At 40.9% G+C, this 24,096-nt stretch overlaps 1 protein-coding gene across 2 annotated transcripts in view; it reads left to right on the forward strand.

Annotated features, from left to right (window-relative positions):
* GRM7 (glutamate metabotropic receptor 7) overlaps nt 1–18,979 on the forward strand; it is an 856,215-nt gene extending 837,236 nt beyond the window's left edge. For both annotated transcript variants that reach the window (XM_069473843.1, XM_069473844.1), the window contains one exon: nt 17,795–18,979. Coding sequence is in view for 1 of the 2 variants with exons in the window: in XM_069473844.1 (XP_069329945.1) it covers nt 17,795–17,844 (50 nt within the window). In the remaining variant the exon portion in view is untranslated. The remainder of the gene's footprint in view (nt 1–17,794) is intronic.
* Nucleotides 18,980–24,096: the final 5,117 nt, after the last annotated feature.

Here is a 24,096-nt window from a genome sequence, read left to right on the forward strand (position 1 = left end):
AAGTTTTGCAAAAGAGACGAGAGCCTTGAAGATGAGGAGCACAGTGGCCGCCATCGGAAGTTGACAACGACCAATTGAGAGCAATCATCAAAACTGATCCTTTTACAACCACAGGAGAAGCTGCCAAAGAACTCAACCTCGACCATTGTATGACCATTCTACGGTTGTTTGGCATTTGAAGCAAATTGGGAAGGTGAAAAAGCTCAATCAGTGGGTAACTTGTTAGCTGACCAAAAATCAACAACAACAACAACAAAAATCATTGTTTTTAAGTGTCGTCTTCTCTTATTGTACACAACCACAACGAACCATTTATTGATTGGATTGGGATATGTGATGAAAAGTGGATTTTACTTGACAACTAACTGGCTATGACCAGCTCAGTGGTTGGACAGAGAAGAATTTCCAAAGCACTTCTCAAAGCCAAGTTTGGTGGTCTGCTGCCAGTCTGATCCACTACAGCTTTCTGAATCCCAGCGAAACCATTGCATCTGAGAAGTGTGATCAGCAAATCGATGAGATGCACAGAAAACTGCAATGCCTGCAGCTGGCATTGGTCTCCTGAAGGGGCCCAATTCTTCTCCACGACTATGCCCAACTACAGGTCACACAACCAACACTTCAAAAGTTGAACGAATTGGGCTACAAAATTTAGCCTCATCTGCCATATTCACCTGACCTCTCTCCAACCAACTACCACTTCTTCAAGCATCTTGACAACTTTTGCAGGGAAAACACTTCCACAACCATCAGGATGCAGAAAATGCTTTCCAAGAGTTCATGGAATCTCATAGCATGAATTTTTATGCTACAGGAATAAACAAACTTATTTCTCATTGGCAAAAATGTGTTGATTGTAATGGTTTCTATTTTGATTAATAAAGATGTGTTTGAGCCCAGTTATAATGATTTAAAATTCATGGTCCAAAACCACAATGACTTTTGCACTGACCTAATACTATGTCCATTTTTCAGATGAGAAAACTGAGACAGGAAGAGATAAAGTAACTTGCCTGCCCAAGGTCACACACTGAATGGTGGAAATCCTTGTGTTTCTGTCTTTCTATCTTGTCCCACTGCTCTGCCTTCACTGTGGTGGCTATACTGACGGATCACTCTTGATTTAGGATCATCAAGTTTCTTTATCAAGCCACAAAAACTATCACACCTTGTTTTCACCTCTTCTCTGAGATGTGCAGAAGAGACTGCCTTGACATATTCCTTGCTGGTATGTTGTGAGACAAAGGTGAGACTAGCTCCCAGAAAAGTCGAGAAGCATAAATTTTGCTTTGGAGACAGGGTGTCTCAAAACATTTTATCATGAGACTTTTCAAACATTCAGAAAAGTAGAAAGAGTAGTATATAATCCACCACCAAGATTTAACAGCTGTGAACATTTTGCCATATTTGCTTCACTATATCTTACGTGTTTTTGTCTTGAACCATTTTAAACTACAGACACCATGATACTTTACTCCAAGTTATTTAAACTTATCACACAATACAGCACTTTTCCAGCATAACCATGATACCACTATCACATCTCACCAAGGTAACAGCAATGCTGTGGTGTCATTTCACACCCAGTCCAGGGTCTCATGTCTTCAGGATCTTTTTATTCCTCCCGATAGAAGGAAACCCCTCTGCTTCCTCCACCCAGTCTCTCCAGTCTCAATGCCTCCAATCCAGCTAAGAGCTCATTTCCACAAGACCCCCACTGAATTCCAGTGATGACAATTCCAGGCTCCTGGTAGGATCCTTCAGGTTATGTCCCAAGTAGTCTGGCCCTAAGTACGGAGAGCAAGGGGCAACGTGGACAGTCCATGAGACATTGTCTCAGCAAACGCTGTATGTTTAAGGAAAGATTGTAAACCATCAACTTAAAATTAGGAATTTTATAGATATCCCTATTAAATAATCTTAAACTACTTGAACCAATACATTTATTAAAGGGCTAATATCAACCAACTATATCCCACCTGGGTTTTAAGCTCACTTCAAAGCAACAGACCAGCAATAAGCATGAGAAGTGATGAGGACAGAATGTGTGTCTACAGAGAACACCGGAGATGGAGAATACAGAAACTTTGTGAGCCTAACATGGTTGGCACAGGCTGTGTTGCTCTGGTTGCCCACGGGTACCCAGAGCTGGAGAACCAAGCTTGCCAAACTGAATCACTCTGTGATGTTTCCCTACCAGTGAAAAAACAACAACAGGAGCAAAGACATATTTGGGTTAGTCAGGCCCAAGCCACGGATGCCTTCAGTTTCTTCCCCCGAGTCACCATGCTTGAAAAATCAGCGCCCATACTCAATTTCCAGAGCACTCTTCCATTTCTCTAATAGAAGCCACTCTCCCAACTCAGGCACAGAATCATTAGGGGTCTGTACCATTTATATTAAATACTTTATCAGAACACAGTTGCTTTTCTACTTCCTGCAGCAAACAGTTGCGGTCACTACTGGCCATTCCCTGTGGTGAACAAACAAGGTCTCTGTTTCCCTGACCGAGTCACTACGGGAACTGTCCAGCAGCTGGGGGCGCAGAGGCTGTTCTTACTGGAGGCAGCAGACCAGGGCAGGGCTGTCAGCTTCCTCACCACTCTGCACCTACCTCAGAAGGGAGGAGAAAATCCCTGGCCAAAGCCTAGAGTCAAAGGCAGAAGTTTTAAGAAATATCACACAGAGACGTGAGTTGGGGACTCTTTCCTTGTCATCAGTTCCTACTAATCCCAAGGACCAATCACCTTTTTCCCATTCAGTTATTTTTCTATTGCATATTAGACACCGTTATAAATCCTGCAGATACGATGGTGATCAAGACTTGAAAAGTTTACATTACAGAGGGGAGACAAGAAAATACACTAAAATATAAATAAATTAGAACACTTTAGAGAGTGTTAGTGACACATGATGAAAAATATAATAAAAAGCTGTAATGTGAGGAGCAATCGCAGTAGGCCAGTGCTATTTTACAGAGGGGATAAAGGAAGGCCCCTATTAGGAAGTGACGTTCAAATTTAAACCTGAAGAAAGAGAAGAAGCCACCTTTGGGAATATCTGGGGGAAGAACATTCCAGAACACAGGCAACCTATAGTCAGAAGGTTTTTCTGTCCCTGCAGCCTCTTTTCCTCTCCTCTGTGTTCCTAGCCTGGGTTTTATGGAGCAGTAACTCTCTCTGTGTGACACTTGGAGCCTGACCTGGAATTCTTTCTCGCTTCTTCCTTCCATGTCTGTTTTCTTAGTCATTAGTGGTGCTCCTCTGATAAGTCAACTCCTGAGACTTCACACAGGCACACAGGTGTGTGCAGGCATATACACATGCACACACACACACACACACACACACACAGAGTAAAGGACTTGGTTAGAAGACACAGGAAAGGTAATGGGCGCTGATTATCCTTCTGACCCAGGCATGGTATTAACATTTTCACTTCTACTCATCAATGCACATCAACCACACTCCTCTGAGGGAAGCCAAACCCTCTGCACACAGGTGTGCCCAGCCGGCCTCTACCCAGGGGTTAAGCAGGCTGCTCGGCAGACAGGAGCAAGTGTGTGCAGAGGTGTGTGGCTTGGACGTAGCAGTCATTACCCAGCAGGCAGCGTCCACTTCCTGCTCTCAACAGACACGGCCAACCCAGCCCCTACTTGCTCCCTCTGGGACCTGACACAATGATTTAGTTTAAAGCCAAAATCATATAACAGCTGAATAGAGATATTTAATTTTTAACAATATTTCTACCCTAACGTTAGGGGAGAAAAAGTCTCTCGGGGCACATTCAACCTATGAATGCTTCAGAAACGTTTCAGGAGGCCATTTATTGTATGATGTAGATATACTTTCTATGGAGAAAAGCGAAGGCCTAGACAAAATTCTTAGGACTTTTTCCTGTGAAAAGCCTGGAAGAAAGGGTCGTCTTATACTTAGTAATGGGTCAGAATCTATAATGGTGTTTTTAAGTTCTTGGTCATGCTAACAACAAAAAAAGAAAGACGATGAAATGGGGGAGTGGCCATGTGTGAGGGTCACCTGAGCGGTCTCTCCGGGGACGACTCTGCAGGAGCCAACAGGCCACAGTTCCCAAGTGGGAGGCTCCCTCCACCCTAGAGACACCCGGGAGGGACAGAAAGGGATGTGGCTACTCAGGCCTAAGAGGGGTCACTGACTTCTACCTATGTCTTGTCAAGTAGCTTGTCAAAAAAACTGTAAGTCAATTTACTTTCAATATAAAAATATAACAACAGTATGGAAAATGTGGTTTAAAAAGTAAAATGACTTTAATTCAGCTACCATAAGAAAGCTTTATAAATCATTTCTTTCAACTTTTTATTTTGAAAAGTTTAAAACCTACAAACGCATTAAAATGAAGAACATCCAAGTATAATCACAATTCACTAACATTTTGCCACATTCATTTTCTCTTTCTCTGTATAACACCTTTTCCCCATGAACTGTTTATAAGCAAGTTGCAGACAGAATGACACTAATAACCCTAAATATATCAGCCTGTGTCTCCTAACAACTTTGTCCTATAAAACCTCAATATCATTCCACACACAATAAATTTAATATTGATGCAATATTATTATTTAATAGAAAGTCAAAATGTGATTTTCCCAGTATAGCTGTTTTCTTTTTTAAAATCCATGGCATAATTAAGGATCATGCATTTCATTTAGTGTTTCTGTTTCTTTATTTTGTTTAATCTAAAACAGTGCCACAAGTTTGGTGTTTTTTTTTTTTTTGTTTTTGTTTTTTTGGTTTTTTTTGTTGTTGTTGTTCTCTTATGATGTTAACATATTTGAAAAGTCTACCAGTTTCCTTAATGGCTTTTAATAATTTGATCCATTTCCTTTCATATTTTTGATGCAGTTTTAATCTTAGAGTACTTACACTTTTGCAACCTGTCCTTTTGTACTAAACATTAACACTACAGCATAAGCATGTTTCATGTTGCTCCATAGTCAATAATAATCACCTTTGATAAGTTCAGAATGCCCCATCCAGAGAATGCATTAGAATTTATTTTATAACCCTCTAATGTTAGACATTCAGGTTTTTTTTTTTTAATTGTGAATAATATTGTATGTCACCACAAACATCTTTTTTTTTTTTTTTTTTAATTATTTTGTTTTGAGACAGAGTCTCACTTTGTTGCCCGGGCTAGAGTGAGCGCCGTGGCATCAGCCTAGCTCACAGCAACCTCAAACTCCTGGGCTCAAGTGATCCTCCTGCCTCAGCCTCCCGAGTAGCTGAGACTACAGGCATGCGCCACCATGCCCGGCTAATTTTTTCTATATGTATATTTTAGTTGGCCAGATAATTTCTTTCTATTTTTAGTAGAGATGGGGTCTTGCTCTTGCTCAGGCTGGTCTCAAACTCCTGACCTCAAGCAATCCACCCGCCTCGGCCTCCCAGAGTGCTAGGATTACAGGCTTGAGCCACCGCGCCCGGCCATGCATCTTAACGTATATAGCTTTGTCCTCTTTATTTTTTCTAATATCCTTAATACATGTTGTTTTCCAAATATATGTTGCTTTCTTAGTAACTAAATCATAGATTTACTATTTGAATTTAAAAAATGTTTATTGTTCACTTAAAAAACCCAGAAAAATAAAGCACCCTGATATTCATTGTTATTCTATTTTAATTTATTTTATTAAAAAGAGTTGCTATTGTTAAATAAATTATCAAATTAATATACAAATATAAGAACAAGGAAAAAAGGAACTCTCCATCATCACCAATTCTGGTGTTGACACTGACTTATTAAGTCCAAGTACGAATGTGAGCTGCTCAATTTCATATGCACAGAAGCCTGTGTAAGGGATGGGACTTAACGTTCTCAAACCTTACATTCAATGGCCAATACAGCCACAGAGGAATCTGCTCTATTAGACTGAGAGCTCCTTTAGGAGAGAGACATGCCTTATTCCCTCTGTGTCCCCAGCAACCTGTGTTTAAAACTTGGTAGACATTTTCTTTATGTTGATGGAGCACTGTCTGAGTTTTATTATCTGTACTAGATTCCAACGCTTCCATCGTCCATGGTCAGATCCCAAAACATACAGGCCTTGGGACCCTCCAGCCATCTTTATTTTTGGGTGGAGCTGCAGCTCTGAAACTCTGTCTTTTGCCTGGTCAGGTTAAGCTGGGTTGGATTCCAGGAAAGGAAGGAAAAGGAAGGTTCCCTTCATCTCTTCTCTTTTCCTAGGCCTGGAGGAGTCTCTGGTTTTCTTTCCTTTAAGCCCTCCTGGTCCTCTGAAAGCTGCAGTCAAAACTAGAAGCAAATGAACTGAACTTGACAGACCTTGACTGTGAGGGCACACACAGCCTTCTCAAATTAAAAATACAAAGAAATGAAAAAATAGGTCCAGCCTCAAGCATGCTTCCCTAAGAGAACATGGTGTTTGTGAAAGCAACAGCGGCCCTGTGAGATGCTTGTTGACCTAGAACCCACTGCAGCACTGACTGGGAATTCTACTTACCATGAACTTGGTCCTGATTATCCCATCAACTCCTAGGTGGTTTCCTTTCCTGTAACTGCCACCTCTTACAGGCACCTCAATTTCCAATCCATCCTCCAAGCTACTGTTGGAGAACCCTCTCCTTTCAAATATTGGTTAACTTCTCACAGTTCATCCTAATATCCAGAACCCTGCATGTGGCATAAAATCCCCTTGGCAATCTGAGGTTAACCTCCCTAGCAACCTCTTTTTAGCAGTTTTTCTCTGCATGAAATCTGTACTTGCCACCCTCTTCAAACTTTTTGCAATTTTATCTAAATCTTAAGCTTTTTCAGAGAGTATGTCTTTGCCAATGCAGTGTCCCCCACCTGGATGTTCCTCCATGCCTATGCCCCCAACGTGTTGGCCCCACCTGGAAAATGTCTACAATTCGCTGCTCAAGATACAGTTCAACATTCCCTCTTCTTTGAGATCTTTCCTGAGTTCCTCAGGAAAAATTTTTTCTCCCTTCCTCCATGCACAAATTTTTGATGGCAATTTCTCCTAGGGTTGGTATTTTTCATGCGCACTACCCATTTCTGCTCACCCCCTCTGTCCCAGTCATTCTGGCCTTTCAGCTGCCAAGCATCAGGGCTGTGCATCTGCTGCTCACTCTATTACCTAAGTATCTGTGTGGCTTCTCTCTCACCTGCTTCAGCCTCTGCTCAGATGTCATCCTCCCTAGCCTTGACTGCCTCCCTACCTAGGCAACCTCAGCTAATCCCTCTGGAGACCCTTAGGCTGCTTTTTTACATAGTGTTTGGGATTCCCGGACATCAAAATACAGTCGATTCTCATTATTCATTGATTCCGTATTTAAGAATTTGCCTACCTGCTAAAATTGATTTCCAACTTCAAAATCAATACTTGCAGCGCTTTTGCAGACATGCGTCATTCACAGACGTGCTAAAAGGAGCAAACTACAAGTCACTCGATGCACATTCCCAGCTGACGCCAAAAAAGGAGACCCTGCCTTGTTTCAGCTCTCATATGTAAACAAGTGTCCTTTTCTCAGTCTATTTAATACCTGTGCTTTTTGTTGGTGGTTTTGCTGTTTAAAATGCTCCTAACCCCCAGCATAGTGCTGACGTGCTGGTTGGTACTCGTAAGCACAAGAAGCTGTGATGTGCCTCATGGAGAGAGTACACGTGTTAGAGAAGTTTCGTTCAGGCATGAATTGGCTCTCAGTTCAATGTTAGTGATCAACAATATAAAATAAGTTTCACTGTGACTAAAGGCTCGTAGGTACCTAACCCTGTATTTGCTCCAGGAGCAATGGTTCAGTATTCACTAATTCGGACAACTTTATACAATGTAACTAGCACGAATAAAGAGAAGTGGCTGTATCTACTTTTTTTAAATGATGCAACTCCCCAAGAAGAATTTAAGCTCCATGAAACCATGTTACCTACACTGTAATATGGCTACATCCCCACTGCCTAAAACAGCATCTGACAACCAGAAATTGTTCAAGGATAAAGGCTATTTTCCCTATCTTTGTAGAGAAAGCTGCCAGCCAAGCTACTAGCACACTGAGAGCTCTTAGTGACACTTGTGTAAAGGTATAAAGGAATGAATGAATGGTCTGTGAATCTCCTATCCCCAAACAACAAGGCCAGGATTTAGCAAGAGCTTTTTATCCAGCAACACTAAGTACTTCTCTGCTACTGTTTTATCACTCTTGCCTTATTTGTGACATTAGCCTTAAAACAGAATTTGGTGCAAAGCTTCAATCTTTGATGCGTTACTGCACTGCATCTATAATGTGCTCTAGAATACTCATATCTATAATGTATTGAAATTGCAAAATGCACAAGAGTTTTTCAATGCCCAGGCAAAGCGAATAACAAGAAAAAGTAGAAATCTCTGATGCAGTAATTTAGTACGTATCTTTTTTTCAAAGCAAAACAGATACAACCTAAATCCAACAACCCAGATTTTAACTTAGCCAAGCTTGAAGATGTTTCAACACAAAGATTTTGTCTATTTGCTTCAAATGCATCTTCTAAGAACCACGTACACTTCTGCTTGGTGCTTTACATCTTAAAGTACAAAATTAGCATTTAAAAAAAAAAGCTAGAACATTCATTGACTCTTTTCATGGCAGAATTGAAAATTGATTTCTCAATTTTAGCCAGGCTGTTTTGGCCCTGTTTAGATGCAAAAAGAGGAAAACAAGAATGTTGTGGTTTAAAGTTACAAATTAAATCTGAGGAGTTCTAATAACAGCTTTGTATACAATAACACCAAAGAGGATACTGAGGGGAAGGAAAAAAAAGAATGGCAAAAACCCATGAAGTTCCCACGTATTTTTTGTTCTGCCCAACTCTCCTAAGATCCTCCTAGAATTGACAAGGACATCAGAGAGCAAAGGCCCCTCTATAATCACACATTCAATAAATATTGAGCACCAACTGTGCATGACATACTTCCTAAGCACAAGAAAAAATTGTCTCTACCACCCTGACACTTACCGTTCTAATGCTGGAGACACACATGAGAAATTCGTGTTTGTCCCTGGTTGTGCATGACGAGGGGACAGTAGGGAGGCCATGTCAGAGGAGAGCAGGAAAGTCTCACTTTTCTGGGGGGATAGGAAAGGCCACCCAGAGCGAGTGACTTTGAAGCTAAAAGCAGAGCCATGGGAAGGTACTCAGGTGAGGGGCAAAGGCAGAGTGAGGATGTTCTTCAAAACCAAGGATGTCCACTGTGGCTTCTCGAGCACATTGTTTTAGCTCAGCATGGAAGGCCTTTCACAAGGACCTCCACCAGGAAGCTGAATAGCCGCGGGAGCTTTGACTTGTTCATTCTTCTATTTGTAGAGCCCTGAGTCTGGTATAGTGACACGCGTATTTCCTGCCTATACTTCCAGCCTTGAGTTCCTCCATGCTCTGACCCCACTCCCCACACACCTTGTTGGAAACACAGTACGCTTTTCTACTGCCCTGCCTCCCTCTCCTTCCTGCATTCTCTCTCTCTGTCTTTCTTTCTTGGTGTCTGCACAAGGCCCAACTGCTGTAGCCAGATTCACAGAGAGTCAATGGCCATCTGTGTTGGGGGGGGAAAGCTTAAATGACTCAATTGACTTTCAGCATTGAGAACACTGATTTCTTCTTTAATCGCGCTTATAGTTTAATCACATATTCTCATTCTTCATGGTCCAAAGCAAATGCCTCCCTCACTGAAATGCCTTCTGAGGCTTGGTGCACTACATCCCCATCCATGACAAAGTTCATCAGTCCTTGCGAAGTGTGTTTAAGTACTTATCGCTGGTGTGTGATCACTTTCGGCAGTATCACACAAGTTCCATAGCAACGGGGACTATATCTGACTCATGTCTGTCTATCACTGGTAAAAATGGGGCGAGCACTTAGCAAATTTTTTCTAAGGTTTTCTATGCTGCTACTTCTTCATTCTCTTGAACTGGATTACTATTGTCTTAAAATATGGTCAACTCACCCAACAGCGTTGCTGCCGCGCTATCCACTGAATTGCATCCATATTCAGGATTGTTGGGGAGTGCCGACTTGCTTTGGGGCTTTCCTGTCAAGATGAGTCTGGTTTATAATTTCATGCCTTATTTTTATCGCATTAAATGAGAAAAAATAAAAAGCAAATGCCAACCCCTTGCTAATGGCACACAGCAGCTATATATGGACTTCTGTTAAATAATCTGAGTACACAATGAATGAGAAGTGGAAAAACAGCTTGCAGACTCCTATGTCTGTTTCAAATGTTAGGATATATTAATGTTACTGGTATTTAGTAGGTGTTAAATAATATTTTGTTAGATAGGAGTCTGAATAGATGGACAGAAATCCAGGTTTTGAAGTTTTTGCAACTGGATTAGAATTAGTAGTGATTTGGGAACACTGAATTATTAAATTTTTCTGATTGATTGCATTTTCACTCCTGCCAAGTTTCTTGTGTCCAGAAATCTAGGTAACAAATACAAGGACAAACAGCCGAGCGTTATTCCGGGAGATTGTTGCTGGGAGGTAGGGGTGGAGGGCAGGGGGGACATAGAAAGTCTTAACTTTTTAGTTTAGGGTTGAACTGGCATAATTGGTTTTTTTGGTAATCATGTACTTTGTCCTTGTTTAGTTTTGCATCTTTTTGGCTGAGTAATATGCTACTATTAGTAGTCAGTTAAAAAATAGAATTTAAGGGAAACCATTGTGAAATAAATCACTTTTTTTCTTTACAAAAGGTAAGAAGTTTACTAGCTTTTTTTAAATCTTACATGAGAATTAACAATTGATGTAATAGCTACTCTTTTGCCACTAAGTGATGGACCAAAAGCAATTTACTAATGAAATAAACAGGCAGGACTCAGGCCACTGACCACAGAAAAGTGTCTTTTTTGTTTTAATAACTGCAAACCATAATATGAAGACTCCCTCCCACTTGAAATATTTATATGTAAACAGCAAGTGCGAGTCGTGGTTGATAGGGAGGCAGGAGCCAGGTGTGGGGGGAGGCCCAGAGAGTGCTTAGAATGGATTCACAGAAAACTTAGTTCAGGCAAAGTTCTATCAAGCAACAAACCAATATTTTGGAGTTTGGTGAGCTTTACAAATGACTGAAGTGCAGGATCAATACTTAAGAACTATCCCAATATATTTCTAAAAGTATGTTCTTGTATAGTGCAAAGTGATCCGCTAAAACTGAGCGGGCAAGAGGGAGCTGTGCAATCTAATAAACTTGGGGAGTTGAGTGTAGACAACATCACAAAGTGGCAAACTCTCAGCCTGGAGACTCTCCCTACCCTTTAGCCTCTTTTCTTTTGACTTGCTAAGTTTCAATATGATTTTGAATTGTCTACTAAAAACATAGGTATTTTTAATGCCTATAATCAAACCCAAAAATATTCAATAAATATTTGTTAGATGGCCGAGTGAAAAAATGAACTTTTACATAAAATTATGGAAGTCAAGTTCCTCCTCCAAAAGCAAAACATTTGCCTAATGAGGTAACATCTCACAATGATGATGCCGTTTAGACGGGGCAGGTGTTTTCTAACTCACTATGTTACTAATCTTTAACATCTTACACTCGGCCCATTTTGCCCAGCAAGGGCATGAGGAGGGCTCTGACTGTGTTTTATTTCCTTTGAGTGGAAGGGGGCCGCCTGCAGCAAAGATGTCAGTATGTTAATGTGTTATATTCAGGGCTTATATTATATTTTATTATATTTTGTTTTTACCTTCTGTGTCTGTTTTAATTACTTCATACATGCTCTTATACATATATACATCCATACACACATATAATCTTTCAAAAAGAGCTCAAGGAAACAAATGGTATATAGCTAATAAACTACAATATTTCTTATTAATTAAAAAAAATATGGGGGAAAAGTCCTGTTTAATTTTATTTATTCAGTGTTTTCTCAACATAATATCCATGGAACTCTTTCTTTTATGTTTTGTTTTCTTTTCTTCACTTCTTTTATTCTGGGCTATAAGTGTTTCACAGAACACACTTTGAGAAATGAAATTTTTGTGGGACAAAAAGGCTGTCAACAAATAGTGCTGAGGTTCATAAATTTGGAGAGGAGAGATTTGTTTTAAAGAGCTGCAGCTTGCAGGCTGGCTGTCCCACAGGCTGGGAAGCAGAGCCTCTGGCAGAAACCAAAAGCAGACGCGTTGAAGGAGAAAGGGTGCAACAGGACTTTACGCCAGACGGGGTGGCTAAGTAGACATATTCAGCAGGTGATAGGAGGAGCTATGAATATTCACAAAGTGGGGCACACATGTGTAGTAAGCAAACATGCACATTACATATGTCCCATGTTCACTTTGGGGTGGAGACAGCACTTCAATGCATTAAAATTAATCTCTACAATTAATTTTTCTAGATCTGTAAAGAATGATGATGGTACATTGATAGGGATTGCATTAATTCTGTAGATCACTTTATATAGTATGGACATTTTAACCATATTGATTCTACCAATCCATGAGCAAGGTAGATTTTTCCATCTGTTTACATCTTCTACAATTTCTTTTCCTAGTATTTCGTAGTTCTCCCTGTATATGTCTCTCACATCTTTCATTAAATATATTCCTAGATATTTAATTTTCTTTGAGGCTATCGTAAAAGGTATTGCATTTTTTATTTGAATTTTGGCTTGACTGTTATTGGCGTATATGAGTGCCTCTGATTTGTGTGTATTGATTTTGTATCCTGAGACTTGACTGAATTCGTTTATCCCTTCTAGTAGTCTCTTGGTTGAATCCTTGGGGTTTTCTAGATATAATATCATATCATCAGCAAAGAATGAGAGTTTGATCTCATCTGTGCCCATATGGACGCCCTTAATTCCCCTCTCTTGTCTAATTGTTCTAGCAAGGACTTCCAGAACTATGTTGAATAGAAGTGGAGATAGTGGGCAACCTTGTCTGGTTCCGGTTCTAAGTGGAAATGGTACTATGCTTTGTATGGAACCAAAGAAGACCTCGTATAACCAAAGCAATCTTAAGTAAAAAAGAACAAACTGGGAGATAATCAGTCTACCAGACTTCAAGCTGTACTACAAGGCTATAGTAACTAAAACAGCATGGTACTGGCACAAGACCTAGACCTTTGGAACAGGACTGAAAATCCAGAGATGAAACCATCCACATACGGTAATCTAATCTTTGACAAAGCAGACAAAAATATACACTGGGGAAAAGAATCTCTTTTCAATGAATTGTGCTGGGAAAACTGGATAGCTACATGCAGAATATTGAAACTGGATCCCCACCTCTCACCTCTCACAAAAATCAATTCAAGATGGATAACAGACTTAAACCTAAGGCATGAAACCTTAAGAATTCCAGAAGATGTTGTGAAGACCCTTTCAGACATCGGCCTAGGCAAAGAATTTTTTAGGAAGACCCCTAAAGCAATCACAGCAGGAATAAAAATAAATAAATTGGATCTGACCAAATTAAAAAGCTTTTGCACAGCCAAGGAAACTATCATTAGAGTGAATAGACAGCCTATAGAATGGGAGAAAATATTTGCTCTCTACACATCCGATAAAGGGCTGATAACAAGAATCTATCTAGAATTTTAAAAACTCAACAAGAAAAAATCAAACAATCCCATCAATAAACAGGCAAAGGAAATGAACAGAAACTTTTCAAAAGAAGACAGAATAATGACCAGCAAACATATAAAATGCTCAACATCTCTAATCATTAGAGAAATGCAAATCAAAACCACAATGAGATATCACCTAACCCCAGTGAGACTGGCCTCTATCAAAAAAATCCCCAAACAACAAATGCTGGCAAGGATGTGGAGAGATAGGGACACTCTTACACTGCTAGTGGGACTGCAAATTAGTGCAACCTCTATGGAAAAGAATTTGGAGATACCTCAAAGAGCTAAAAATAGAAATACCATTCGATCCAGCAATAGCACTATTAGGCATCTACCCAAAAGAGCATAAGTCATTCTATATTAAAGACTTCTGCACTCGAATGTTTATGGCAGCACAATTCACTATTGCAAGGATGTGGAAACAACCCAAGTGCCTGTCAATTCATGAGTGGATTACTAAAATTTGGTATATGTGTACAATCGAATACTACTCAATAATAAGAAACGACAGTGATCTAGAGCCTCTTGAGCTTGGCGGATGGAGCTTGAGCCCCTCTTCTGAAGTGAGGTATCACAAGATCAGAAGAACAGGCTCCACATGTACTCCCCTTCAGACTGGCACTGACTGATCGACACTGTGGAGCTCACACGGTCGTAATATTCTCCAGGGATTAGGGGGTTGGGGGTGGTAAACTCACAACTAATGGATGTGGTGAGCATTGCAGAGGGGAAGGGCATGCCTCTAATCCTCGCTTGGGTGAGGCAAAGACATAAAATATAACCAAAATGTTTGTACCCTCATTATATCCTGAAATAAAAATAAATAAAATTTTTTAAAAAAATTCCTAATAAAACTGGGAAAAAATTAAACTGTACACATCAAGAGATGAAACGGAGGACACAGAGGCATCCCATGCACAGCCTCTGTGGACCGGCCAGAGCCGGTTCATGGTCAGTGGTCTCTCATCAGGAAGGAATGCTGGTCAGTTGTACTGAAACCACAAAAAGGGAAGGGAGTCTGGAACGTCTTTCAAAAGGGCTGGTTTCTGTTTAACCTTCAGGAAAGGAAACAAATCTAATGGCAATTAGTGAGGGAGGGGCTACAATTGCTTCATGTCTGACCTCCCATCTGTCAGGGCTGAGAACTCAGTTTCTAAGGTTTCTCTGGGGTCCGTTTGGCCAAGAAGGGGTCCATTCAGTCATCTGGGGGCTTAGGGTTTTATTGTTCCTTCTCAAGGCTCAGAGAAAATCAAAGAGAAAACAACTAGCTCAATGAAGTTAATGTTGAATTGAGTGTTGACTTTCACGCGACATCAATAATGAGTTGGAATGTCTGACTTTTCTTAAGTAGCAAAGGTGACTTAGTAATTCATTTCAAAACCAGTGTCCTTAACGCTATAACCTCACTATAAACATCAACTCTTTCACTCTCAAAGCAGGTGAACTTGCTTTGAGAACTACTTATGTAAATAGCTTTTTAAAAAGTCAATAGGGACTATGCCACATTCTTTCTTAAAATCTATGACTTTATAGGAGAAAAACATCCTAGCTATTTTAAAATAAAAAGTATGTTTCTTTAACAAGTGTTTCATTGCACAACTAATTTGAGCTAAGCGATTTTCTTCCCTGGATCACAAACGATATTGCTATTCGAATAAATGGAATTATTAGAAGCCATAGGCACTTATTTTATTTACTCATATGGCCAGAATGGTTTAAAAAGAAACATTATAGTAAGTTGGACATTGCTGTGAAATGTATATAAATTGCCCTTTTAGGATTTGCACAAACTTCCTTATAATTTTGGGCCCATGTTCCCAAGCAATTCTGCAAAGAAAGCATGTATTGAGGCTTACCATTTATATAGGATTTTGTAATTTAAAAATACATTTATACAGTTATATTCCCAGATGAAAAACTGGGATATTTCATACAGTGATGCTATCAACAGTGCACAGGGTGACACTGTTACTCTCTCCATTTTACAAAGACTCCTAGCAGTTCAGCATGTCGATGCTGGGCTAGGTCACACCCCAGTGAGTGATGGAGCTGAATCAGAACCAGGTCCGGAGAGGCCACCTGCAATGTGGTGTTCCCGTTAGAGCACGGAGAGCAAAGTGCAGATTCAAGCAACGGACAGCGCACTTTTAGCGTGTTGGTCCCTCTGAGTCACGGACCCCTCCGATGTAAAATGGGGAGCATAACTAGTACCCGTCTCAAGGCCATGTGAGAACACATGAAGATAACCCACGCAAAGCATCAGTGAGATGCCAGTATTATCATCTCTAACTTTTTAAAACATAACCTCATTTTGATTTTAATTTAATCTAAACCAATGCTTGGCTTTACCATGCAGGGATAATATTTTCTAACCTACTTATTCTTTCAGTAAAAACTCTTCCTGAGTAATTGGTATTTGATAGTAACCAATTTGAGGAGATTCAATTCTTTCACTAGACAGTTATGCTTATATAGAAAATAGTCTTAATTAATCACACAGCAAAGGTGGTCTCAGATCTTGAGGTCAGTATAAGCTTCTGTTTTTGTTTGTTTCTTTTTTTACCTTTTGTCCTGAGGATAATTAGCGTGTTGGCATTTGACAAGGCGTGCTGTGACTATTACTTGCAGTTGTCAGCCAAAGTTTTATAGCTATGACACTGTAAATAAACTTCAGAGTCAAGAAAGGTCTTTAGAAAGTTTTCCTTCTTATACCCAAACTAAGTATCTTGTTGAAGATGGTGAATAAATAGTGTGACAGTGGGAAACTTCTTGGAAGACCTGGGCATTATTGAAGCCATGTGTTTATCAAGTGAGGATACATCATGACTAAGTTCTCATAACCAGATTTTCCAGCACACCCTGAATTTCATATATTAATAATTCTATTTTTCTATAATTTTAGTTAATAAATGCAATATGATTCAATAGAGAAATGAGTCTTCAAATCAACATTCATCAGAGGGAGAGTCCTAATTTTTAATCCAGAATATAAGATCAGTATTCTTGTATTATGTACAGTATTTTGTACAATGTCCATGACCACATGTGCATCTATAATATGCTGGATGTATTATTGAAAGTTCAAATAAACTCTCTCTCAGTCTGTTAATGTGTCTTCTCAATGTCTCTAAAATCACACATGCATCCTTACTTAAGAGTTCTAAGAGAATTTTTGCTACTTCTGTGTCTAACGAACAATTCTATTTAGGACCTAAGAACAGTAAGCAAAATAAGCCATCAGTAAATGCTACATGACAGTTACTTTGTGTCCAACAGAAGCTGATGCAAAACTATTACAACTGAATTAATAAAGAACTTATCACATCACTTCAATCCTATTACTTGGTACTGAGTACAAGACCCTAAAGCAGAGTCATACTTTGGGACCTTGGTGTCTTTGTTTCTAGCATGAGGACAGGAAAACATCTGCTGTGCTCACTGGCTGGTCACGGTGCCTGGCCCTGTGTCTGTCATGTGGTGGGTAACTGACACATATTTACTGATTGACTGCCTGAGGGAAGGTGAGTCCTGAAATCACTGCACCAAAAGGAAAAAATAATTTCTACATTTTAAAGAAAACAAACGCAGACTGTGCACATTGAGACACCTGGCAGACTTAAGTGAGTTTCAAATCTTAACAGAAATAGTTCCAGAAATTACCATTTACAACTTACTGATGATAACATTATCCAAGTCAGTCTAGAGTCGTTTGATTGTGTGCATCAGCCCTGGAGAAGACACTCTGGTTGACCTAATCTGCAGTCAAATTCGATGACCCAGAACAGACCTTTCCCGAGCAAAGGCCATTTCTAATGAAAAGGTCTTAGAGAAGATCACACAGTAAATTGTAAACTGTACTGCAACATGGATGGGTTCTTTAAGTTTAGGGTTGGCTAATTAGAAAGCATGAGAACACTGACAAATTTACTAACCTTAAAGACCATAAACAGGGAGTCTAGAGACATCTCAGAAAAGAGGACACAGACAGTTTGAGAATCACTGGGACCTGCGGGTTTTAGTGAACAAAACCTTAGAAATAGTCAGAGGAATCCAAATTGTGTGTCTGTTCCTCAAAGCCATGTCATCCTACCTTGACCTTGCACCTCAAGTACAAAGTTCTAATTCTACTTCTGCCTATGCAAACAGGGTTATTGCTGCAACTGACCCTTTCAAATTTTCTTTCAGGCCCTGCTGCAAAAAAGAAGTATGTCAGTTATAATAACCTGGTTATCTAACCTGTTCCATTCCATGGAGCCATGGAGGAGGATGACCCTCAGTTATTCCGTCACCCAACCTGGCATAGGACTCCTTTAGTCCTACTCGCTTCCCGTCACCGGAGGAGCTTCCCCACCGGAAGACCAATGTTAGAGGATCCAAGTATCCTAAACAGCTGCTTTATGAAATATCCTTACTTTATCTTGGCCTAATAAGTCACTGGCATCAGCACTGCCAACTCGGCTGCAATTTTGGACCTTCCCTACCAAAGGGAGTGTCGAGACTCAAGTCCCACCCAGGCTCTTGAGGACGAACCACTGAGAGCCACAGGACCGTTTTGGGGCTGACCTGTCTTTCTATGTATGCACTTCCAGGTTGCAAGGTTTTGAAATTTTCTGTACAGTTTGTGAGAACTTTCGCACTTTGCCATCTGATGTCGTACCTCGGTTCACTGTTTGTTTTCGAATGCCCTGTTTTCATAGAGCCCTATTCTCTCAGACAGCGGAATATTTGGGAAAATGTTACAACAATTAAAATATTAAAAAGATCTCGGCAGACAGAAAAAAAAAAACTACAGACATCTGTACATGACTGTGTAATTATGATTATAGTACCACTGCAAATCATGTTTTTTTTCCAAACAAAAAAGATATTTAAAGACCAAAAACTGTGCTGAGAAAGTGTGCCCCACCTATCTTTGGTATAGGATAGGTTACCTGAAAGGAAGGTATTGGCTGAACTGAGTAGAGGTCTTGATCTTTGGAATGCATGCCAGTAATGTATTTTACAGTACATGTTTATTATGTTCAATATTTGTATTTGTGTTCTCTTTGGTTATTTTAATTAGGGTATATGGATTTTTGCAATAATTTTAATAATTATTAAGCTGTTTGAAGGAAAGAATATGGATTTTTCACGTCTTGAGGTTTTGTTCATGCCCCTCTTTGACTGACCAGTGTGATAAGGACTTTAAAAAAAAAAGCATGTATGTTTTTTACTGTTTGTAATAAGTATTTTCGTTAATCTTGCTGCTTATGTGCCAATTTAGTGGAAAAACAAAAAACCCTTGCTGAAAAGTTCCCTCTTTCCATTCTCTTTCAATTCTGTGATATTGTCCAAGAATGTATCAATAAAATACTTTGGTTAACTTTTTTATTTTCTGCAATAAATATTTTTAGTTGTTTTTCCCCCTTTAGTTACAGTTTCTTTCATAGAGTCCTAAGTTAGAGAAAGATGTAGACAACCCAAATTGTTAAAGTAACATGCTCTAGTCCACAACTGTGGCCATATCTGACATGCATATTAAAAACCCAGTGGTATTATGTTGTCTCATAGAAAAAGAACTGTCAGAGTACTCATGCTTTTTTTCCCTTCATAATTGAAGTTGAGACCTGACAATTCTCAGGAATTTACTCAGTAAGTTATCTGTCAAAAACAGCAAAGTTGAGAAAGGAAGGAGAAAATAAAGAATAAATATTTGCTTAAATAAAGAGTAGTCTGGGGGCAATTTAGTGAAAAGATAAACATCTTTGCAAAATTTAACCGAAGGACACAAGTAAAGATAACTACTAATTAGTGCATTTGTCAGCAAGTATGGTGCTCATGCTGCCAATGGCAAGATAAAGACTTGGGATTCTCAAAACCCAACAGTAGCAAATATCCTCATGGATCAATTCACAGCACCTTGAGCAACAGGAACACAAAAGATGGTCTATTTGCAGAGGGGAATGCTGGTCTTAGCACTCAATGCTGGGCCCCAAAACCCAAAATGTATTTAAATGATCCATGGAAGATCTGACTAATTTTCTGCTGTAACTAATAAAACCCACACCTGCTTCCCACCTTCGGTGTCTGTTGAACTCTTCCTGCTGTCCCTCAGCTCCCTTGGCTCAAGCAATGTGTTTACCAAGACTAGAAGACTCATTTCAACATCAGCCTAAAGAAAATAAAATGTATTTCCCAGTTTTCCCTTTCCCTTAAACACCCTCCAAACAACAGACCATGAGGAATGCAAATCAAAGCAGAAACGAGCTCTGGATTATCCATGTTTTGAAGTTGCAGAGCCACACAAAGCAGCATAAAACCTGGCTCCCCTCCTCATAACTATTGCTGGGGAAGTTACATGAATATTCTGAGTCCTCCATTTCCTTAGCCATAAAATGAGTTAATATTAATACTACTGCCTACCTGGTAGGGTTAAGAGAGAGAACCCACGCAAAGGGCTTGCAGCAGTACTCAGCTCTTGGTTAACTCTTTGCACACAATCGCTGTTATGACCACCACTGCCATTACCATGAGCATCAACATCATTGTGGTTGTTATATTTTGTTTTAAAAATAAAGTTATGTTCTGTGCTTTCACGTTCCAGACATGGAGACAAAATCCATAAAATAGTACATGAGCAAGCCAGGCTGTGTTCTGGCCACATGGCAGAAATCATTTGTTTCACAAAGAAATTACTTAAGAGCCTTTCCCAGTTCTTCAGATGTACACCCTGGCATGGGGAGCAGTGGAAGCAATTCCATTTAGAATCAGAAAGAGCTACTGCCAAGAGCCTTTACCCAGGTAATGATCACCATGATCACAGTGATAAAAATTAAAACTTCTATAGCACTATGTATAAGGAACGGTTGTTTACATATATACTTTATGCATATTGTGTACATTACAATGCATACTTTAGATAAATATATATTGATTTATGTGGTCCTCAAAATGCAGTTGTAATTATCTTCTATAACCCTAATCTCCAACTCAGTAGTGGAGGCGCAGTGTGTCTGTAGCCACAGAGCAGGTGCTATCAACACCAGGCAGCAGGGCCAACGCCCACTCCCCTCCTCTGACGCAGGTCTGCGTGGCCCACTGGCCCTCAGCTACACCAGGGGACCCCACCTCAAAGTCTCCGCATGTTGCAACTCCTCCCACAAATACCCACGTGACTCAATTTCTTCATTTACTTCCAGTTTCTTCTTGAAACACCATCATGCCTGAGGTCTTTCTTGACTGTTTCTAAAAAGACAATCACCACCGAGCAGCCCAGTGACTCCAGGAACCTGCTTTATTTTCCTTTACAACACTTACCAGGACCCCACGGTTTAGATCTGCTTTCTTGTGTTTGTCGGTGTCCTTATGCAGCGCGATCCCGGGGGTCAGAGAGGGTCTGTTTTGCTCCTTGTGACATCCCAGCGCTTACAACGCTTGACAAGTAGGAGGCACCCACGAATACGTGTGAGTGCGTCAGTGCCAGCAAGCATGAACAGATGAAGGGACCGAGCTTGGGGGGCTCCAAGGAGGTCCGGGCAGCATGTTCCGCTGAGTGGATGGGGACTGGAGCAGGGACGCTGGGGACAAACAAGACCCAGGCAATCAACAGGAAGAGGACGGCGCGGTGTACATTTTACACTCAGCCTCAGCAGTAACGAGGCTACTTCTTCTATCCGACCGGGTTTCTTTTCATCAGAAGATGAACAGTCTTCTTGGAAAGCGAAGTGCGAACTTGAGACAGACAGCCGGATACTCTGAACCAGAATCACTTCCACCCAAAGGAGGGAGAGGACGGGGGTGTCGGAGTGGGAAGGCCAGGCCCGAGCGACAGCACTGAGCTAGCTGCACACTCGTGGCTCCGCGATCTCAGGCAGTCCACGACCCCTGGCGTCTCTGAATCTTCGTCTTTGCAGCAGGAATAGGACACGAATTCCTGTCTTTTCCTTAACCAGCTGACTCTACATGAACTTGTAACTGAATATTAACTTCACTCTCAAAATGTGCTAATCAAGACCGACTGAACAAAATAATTTAAAACAGCATGGGAAGTGGGGGCCGGGGTCCCGCGCGGGGAAGAAGAATCGCTCCATTGCTGTCAGCGCAGTCGGTGCGGCCTAAGGGGTCCTGCCGTGCACTTGGCAGCCCGCAAACGAAACAATTAGCTCCACGCGCTGAAACCGCACGATCCCTCGCCCTGGCGCTGCTGCTGTATTACTTCCCATTTGACGCTTCTTCTCTATAATTCATCCTCCTGGAAAATTTGCTTTATCATGCCCTGCCTTCGGTGTCTGTTTAGATCCTAATACTCATACCTGTTCCCTACTCCTCCAACCTGTGTGCTGGTGATAAGCCTGCTTTGCCAATCCTCAAGGTACTGATAGTGTTCTAGAAGATTATGGAGCCTACTTTAGAGTCCTGGAGGCTTCTACTAGAGACCAGTGACTTTGGTGCATTCATCGGCATTAATGGATATGTGTGTGGTCACTTAGCCACTTAGAATCCCCAAAACACCACAGGAACAATCAGTCTCTGCTATTTCCTCTGGCACATAATGAACACACCAAAACAAGGGACATCTGTCATGCCTTATAAAAATCAAGACACTTGTATCTACCACATTTCTCACCCTCCATCACAAAAGGGAAGAAATCAGATGAATAATCTCATCACTTCATTAACCTTGAATGGCTTCCAGGGCTTTTTTTCCGTCCAAGTGTTGATGTGATATCAGCTTGACAGTCTTCAGTGGAATCCTGCCAGGGAGTCAAATCAAGTTCACACCTTATTCCCAAGGCCTTTCCCTTTTGAAGTTTTGGAGATTTCACACCCACCTCCAGACTCCGACCACTGCTCCCATTCTCCAAGACTTCTCAAGGGGAGAGGACAGGGTATGTCTCTCCACTTACAGGCAGACCTATCTTCATGCTCGCCAGCTTGTCACCAAGGCCTGAGATCACAAATTGGTTGCTGGCCCTGAATTTGACCTGGTGGACTTATTTTGTCTGGCCATTTTGCTGGGCCGTCCAGTAATGTGTGTGAGTAATGCTCAAAGAGACACGGGCAACCATGGCACCTAAGTCGTGTGGAGCACACAGTTCTCACTCCCGGGGCCTGCCTGGAGCCTTCTTTGACCTTGAATCTTAACTGCTTCATGATTCACACATGGTTGAGTTTATCCTACCTTTCCCTGTATCACACTTTTCTTCTTTAAAGGAAGTCAGTAAATTAATGAACAAACAGAAGGTGGAGGGAAAGTACAAATTCTGATTTCTTTCCTATAACCTTTATCTTATACAAATGCTTCTCAAACGGTAATGTGCCTGTGACTCACATGGGGATCTTGGTAAAATGCAAATTCTGATGCCAGCAAGGAGGGCCTGGGATTCTGCATTTCTGTTCAGCTTCCTGGGAATGATGACACTTCTGCACCGTGTACCCGAGTTTGGTGCTTGGCCCTGTTTGTACATTAGATCCATCTAGAGGCTTAAAATACCCCCAGGGCAGGCATCACTCCAGAGAGTGTTTTCATTGGTCTGGGGTAAGACCTGGACATCTTTTTCTCTGCAAGCTTCCCAGATGACTATGATGTGTAGAGGGTTGAAGATTAATATTCCAATCTAGTGGATCTCTAACTTTAGTGAGTGCCAGAATTTCCTAGAGGGTTTATAAAACATACAATGCTGGCCCCACCCCTAGCTTTACCTCAATAGGCCTGGGATGGGGCTGATAATTTGCATTCCTAACAGTTTCCCAGGTAGTCGCTGCTGCTGGCACATAGACCACACTTTGGTCAAATCCAAGCAATCAAACTGTTCTTCCCACGTCTGCTTTTGCATACAATAAAAGATTAAAATGAACAAGCAAAAACACTTGTATTGGCTACCACACATTTTGCAAACCTCCACTCCTCGTGACTTCAGGCTTCCTGACACTACCCTTGTGGTCCTTGCCACTGTTTCACAGTTATCTGCATTTCCTGCCTCCCAGCTTTTGTAGGAAGTAGTTGAAAGCTGGTTTCCTGGAAAGTTTGCTATGTACCCACATTTATCTCTTTAAATCACTTCTCTGCTCTTCTCCCTGGGGTCATGACTAGAGATTCAGAATTCTACTCTTAAGTGCCTCCCCTCACCTTTGGTCTGCCATCTTCCTGCTTCTGGCCCCAAGTTCATTACCATGGTTATGTTTGCCTTTTTGAAATCTGCTCTCCTAAGCCTCATCTGCCCACTTGGCTATGTCCTGGCTGCTACCCTGTGCCTCAGGAGTTCCAGTGACATTGGTCCTTTCTCCAAGATTCCTCCTCACTAGGTCCTCCTTGCTGGTCCAATTAGATTCAAAAAAGCAATTCTTTTAACTGTCCCTTTGGTGTGATAACTGACGGTAGAAGAAAATCTATACCACAGGTGTTCTAAGCACTTACAATATACCAGGCACCATTCTAAAGTCTTGGAGACACAGCAGTTAGGTACGAAGCCAAACCCACTGCCCACGAGGAGCCGGCCATCTACAGG

The sequence above is a fragment of the Eulemur rufifrons genome, chromosome 7, assembly GCF_041146395.1.
Source record: "Eulemur rufifrons isolate Redbay chromosome 7, OSU_ERuf_1, whole genome shotgun sequence".
NCBI lineage: Eukaryota > Metazoa > Chordata > Mammalia > Primates > Lemuridae > Eulemur > Eulemur rufifrons.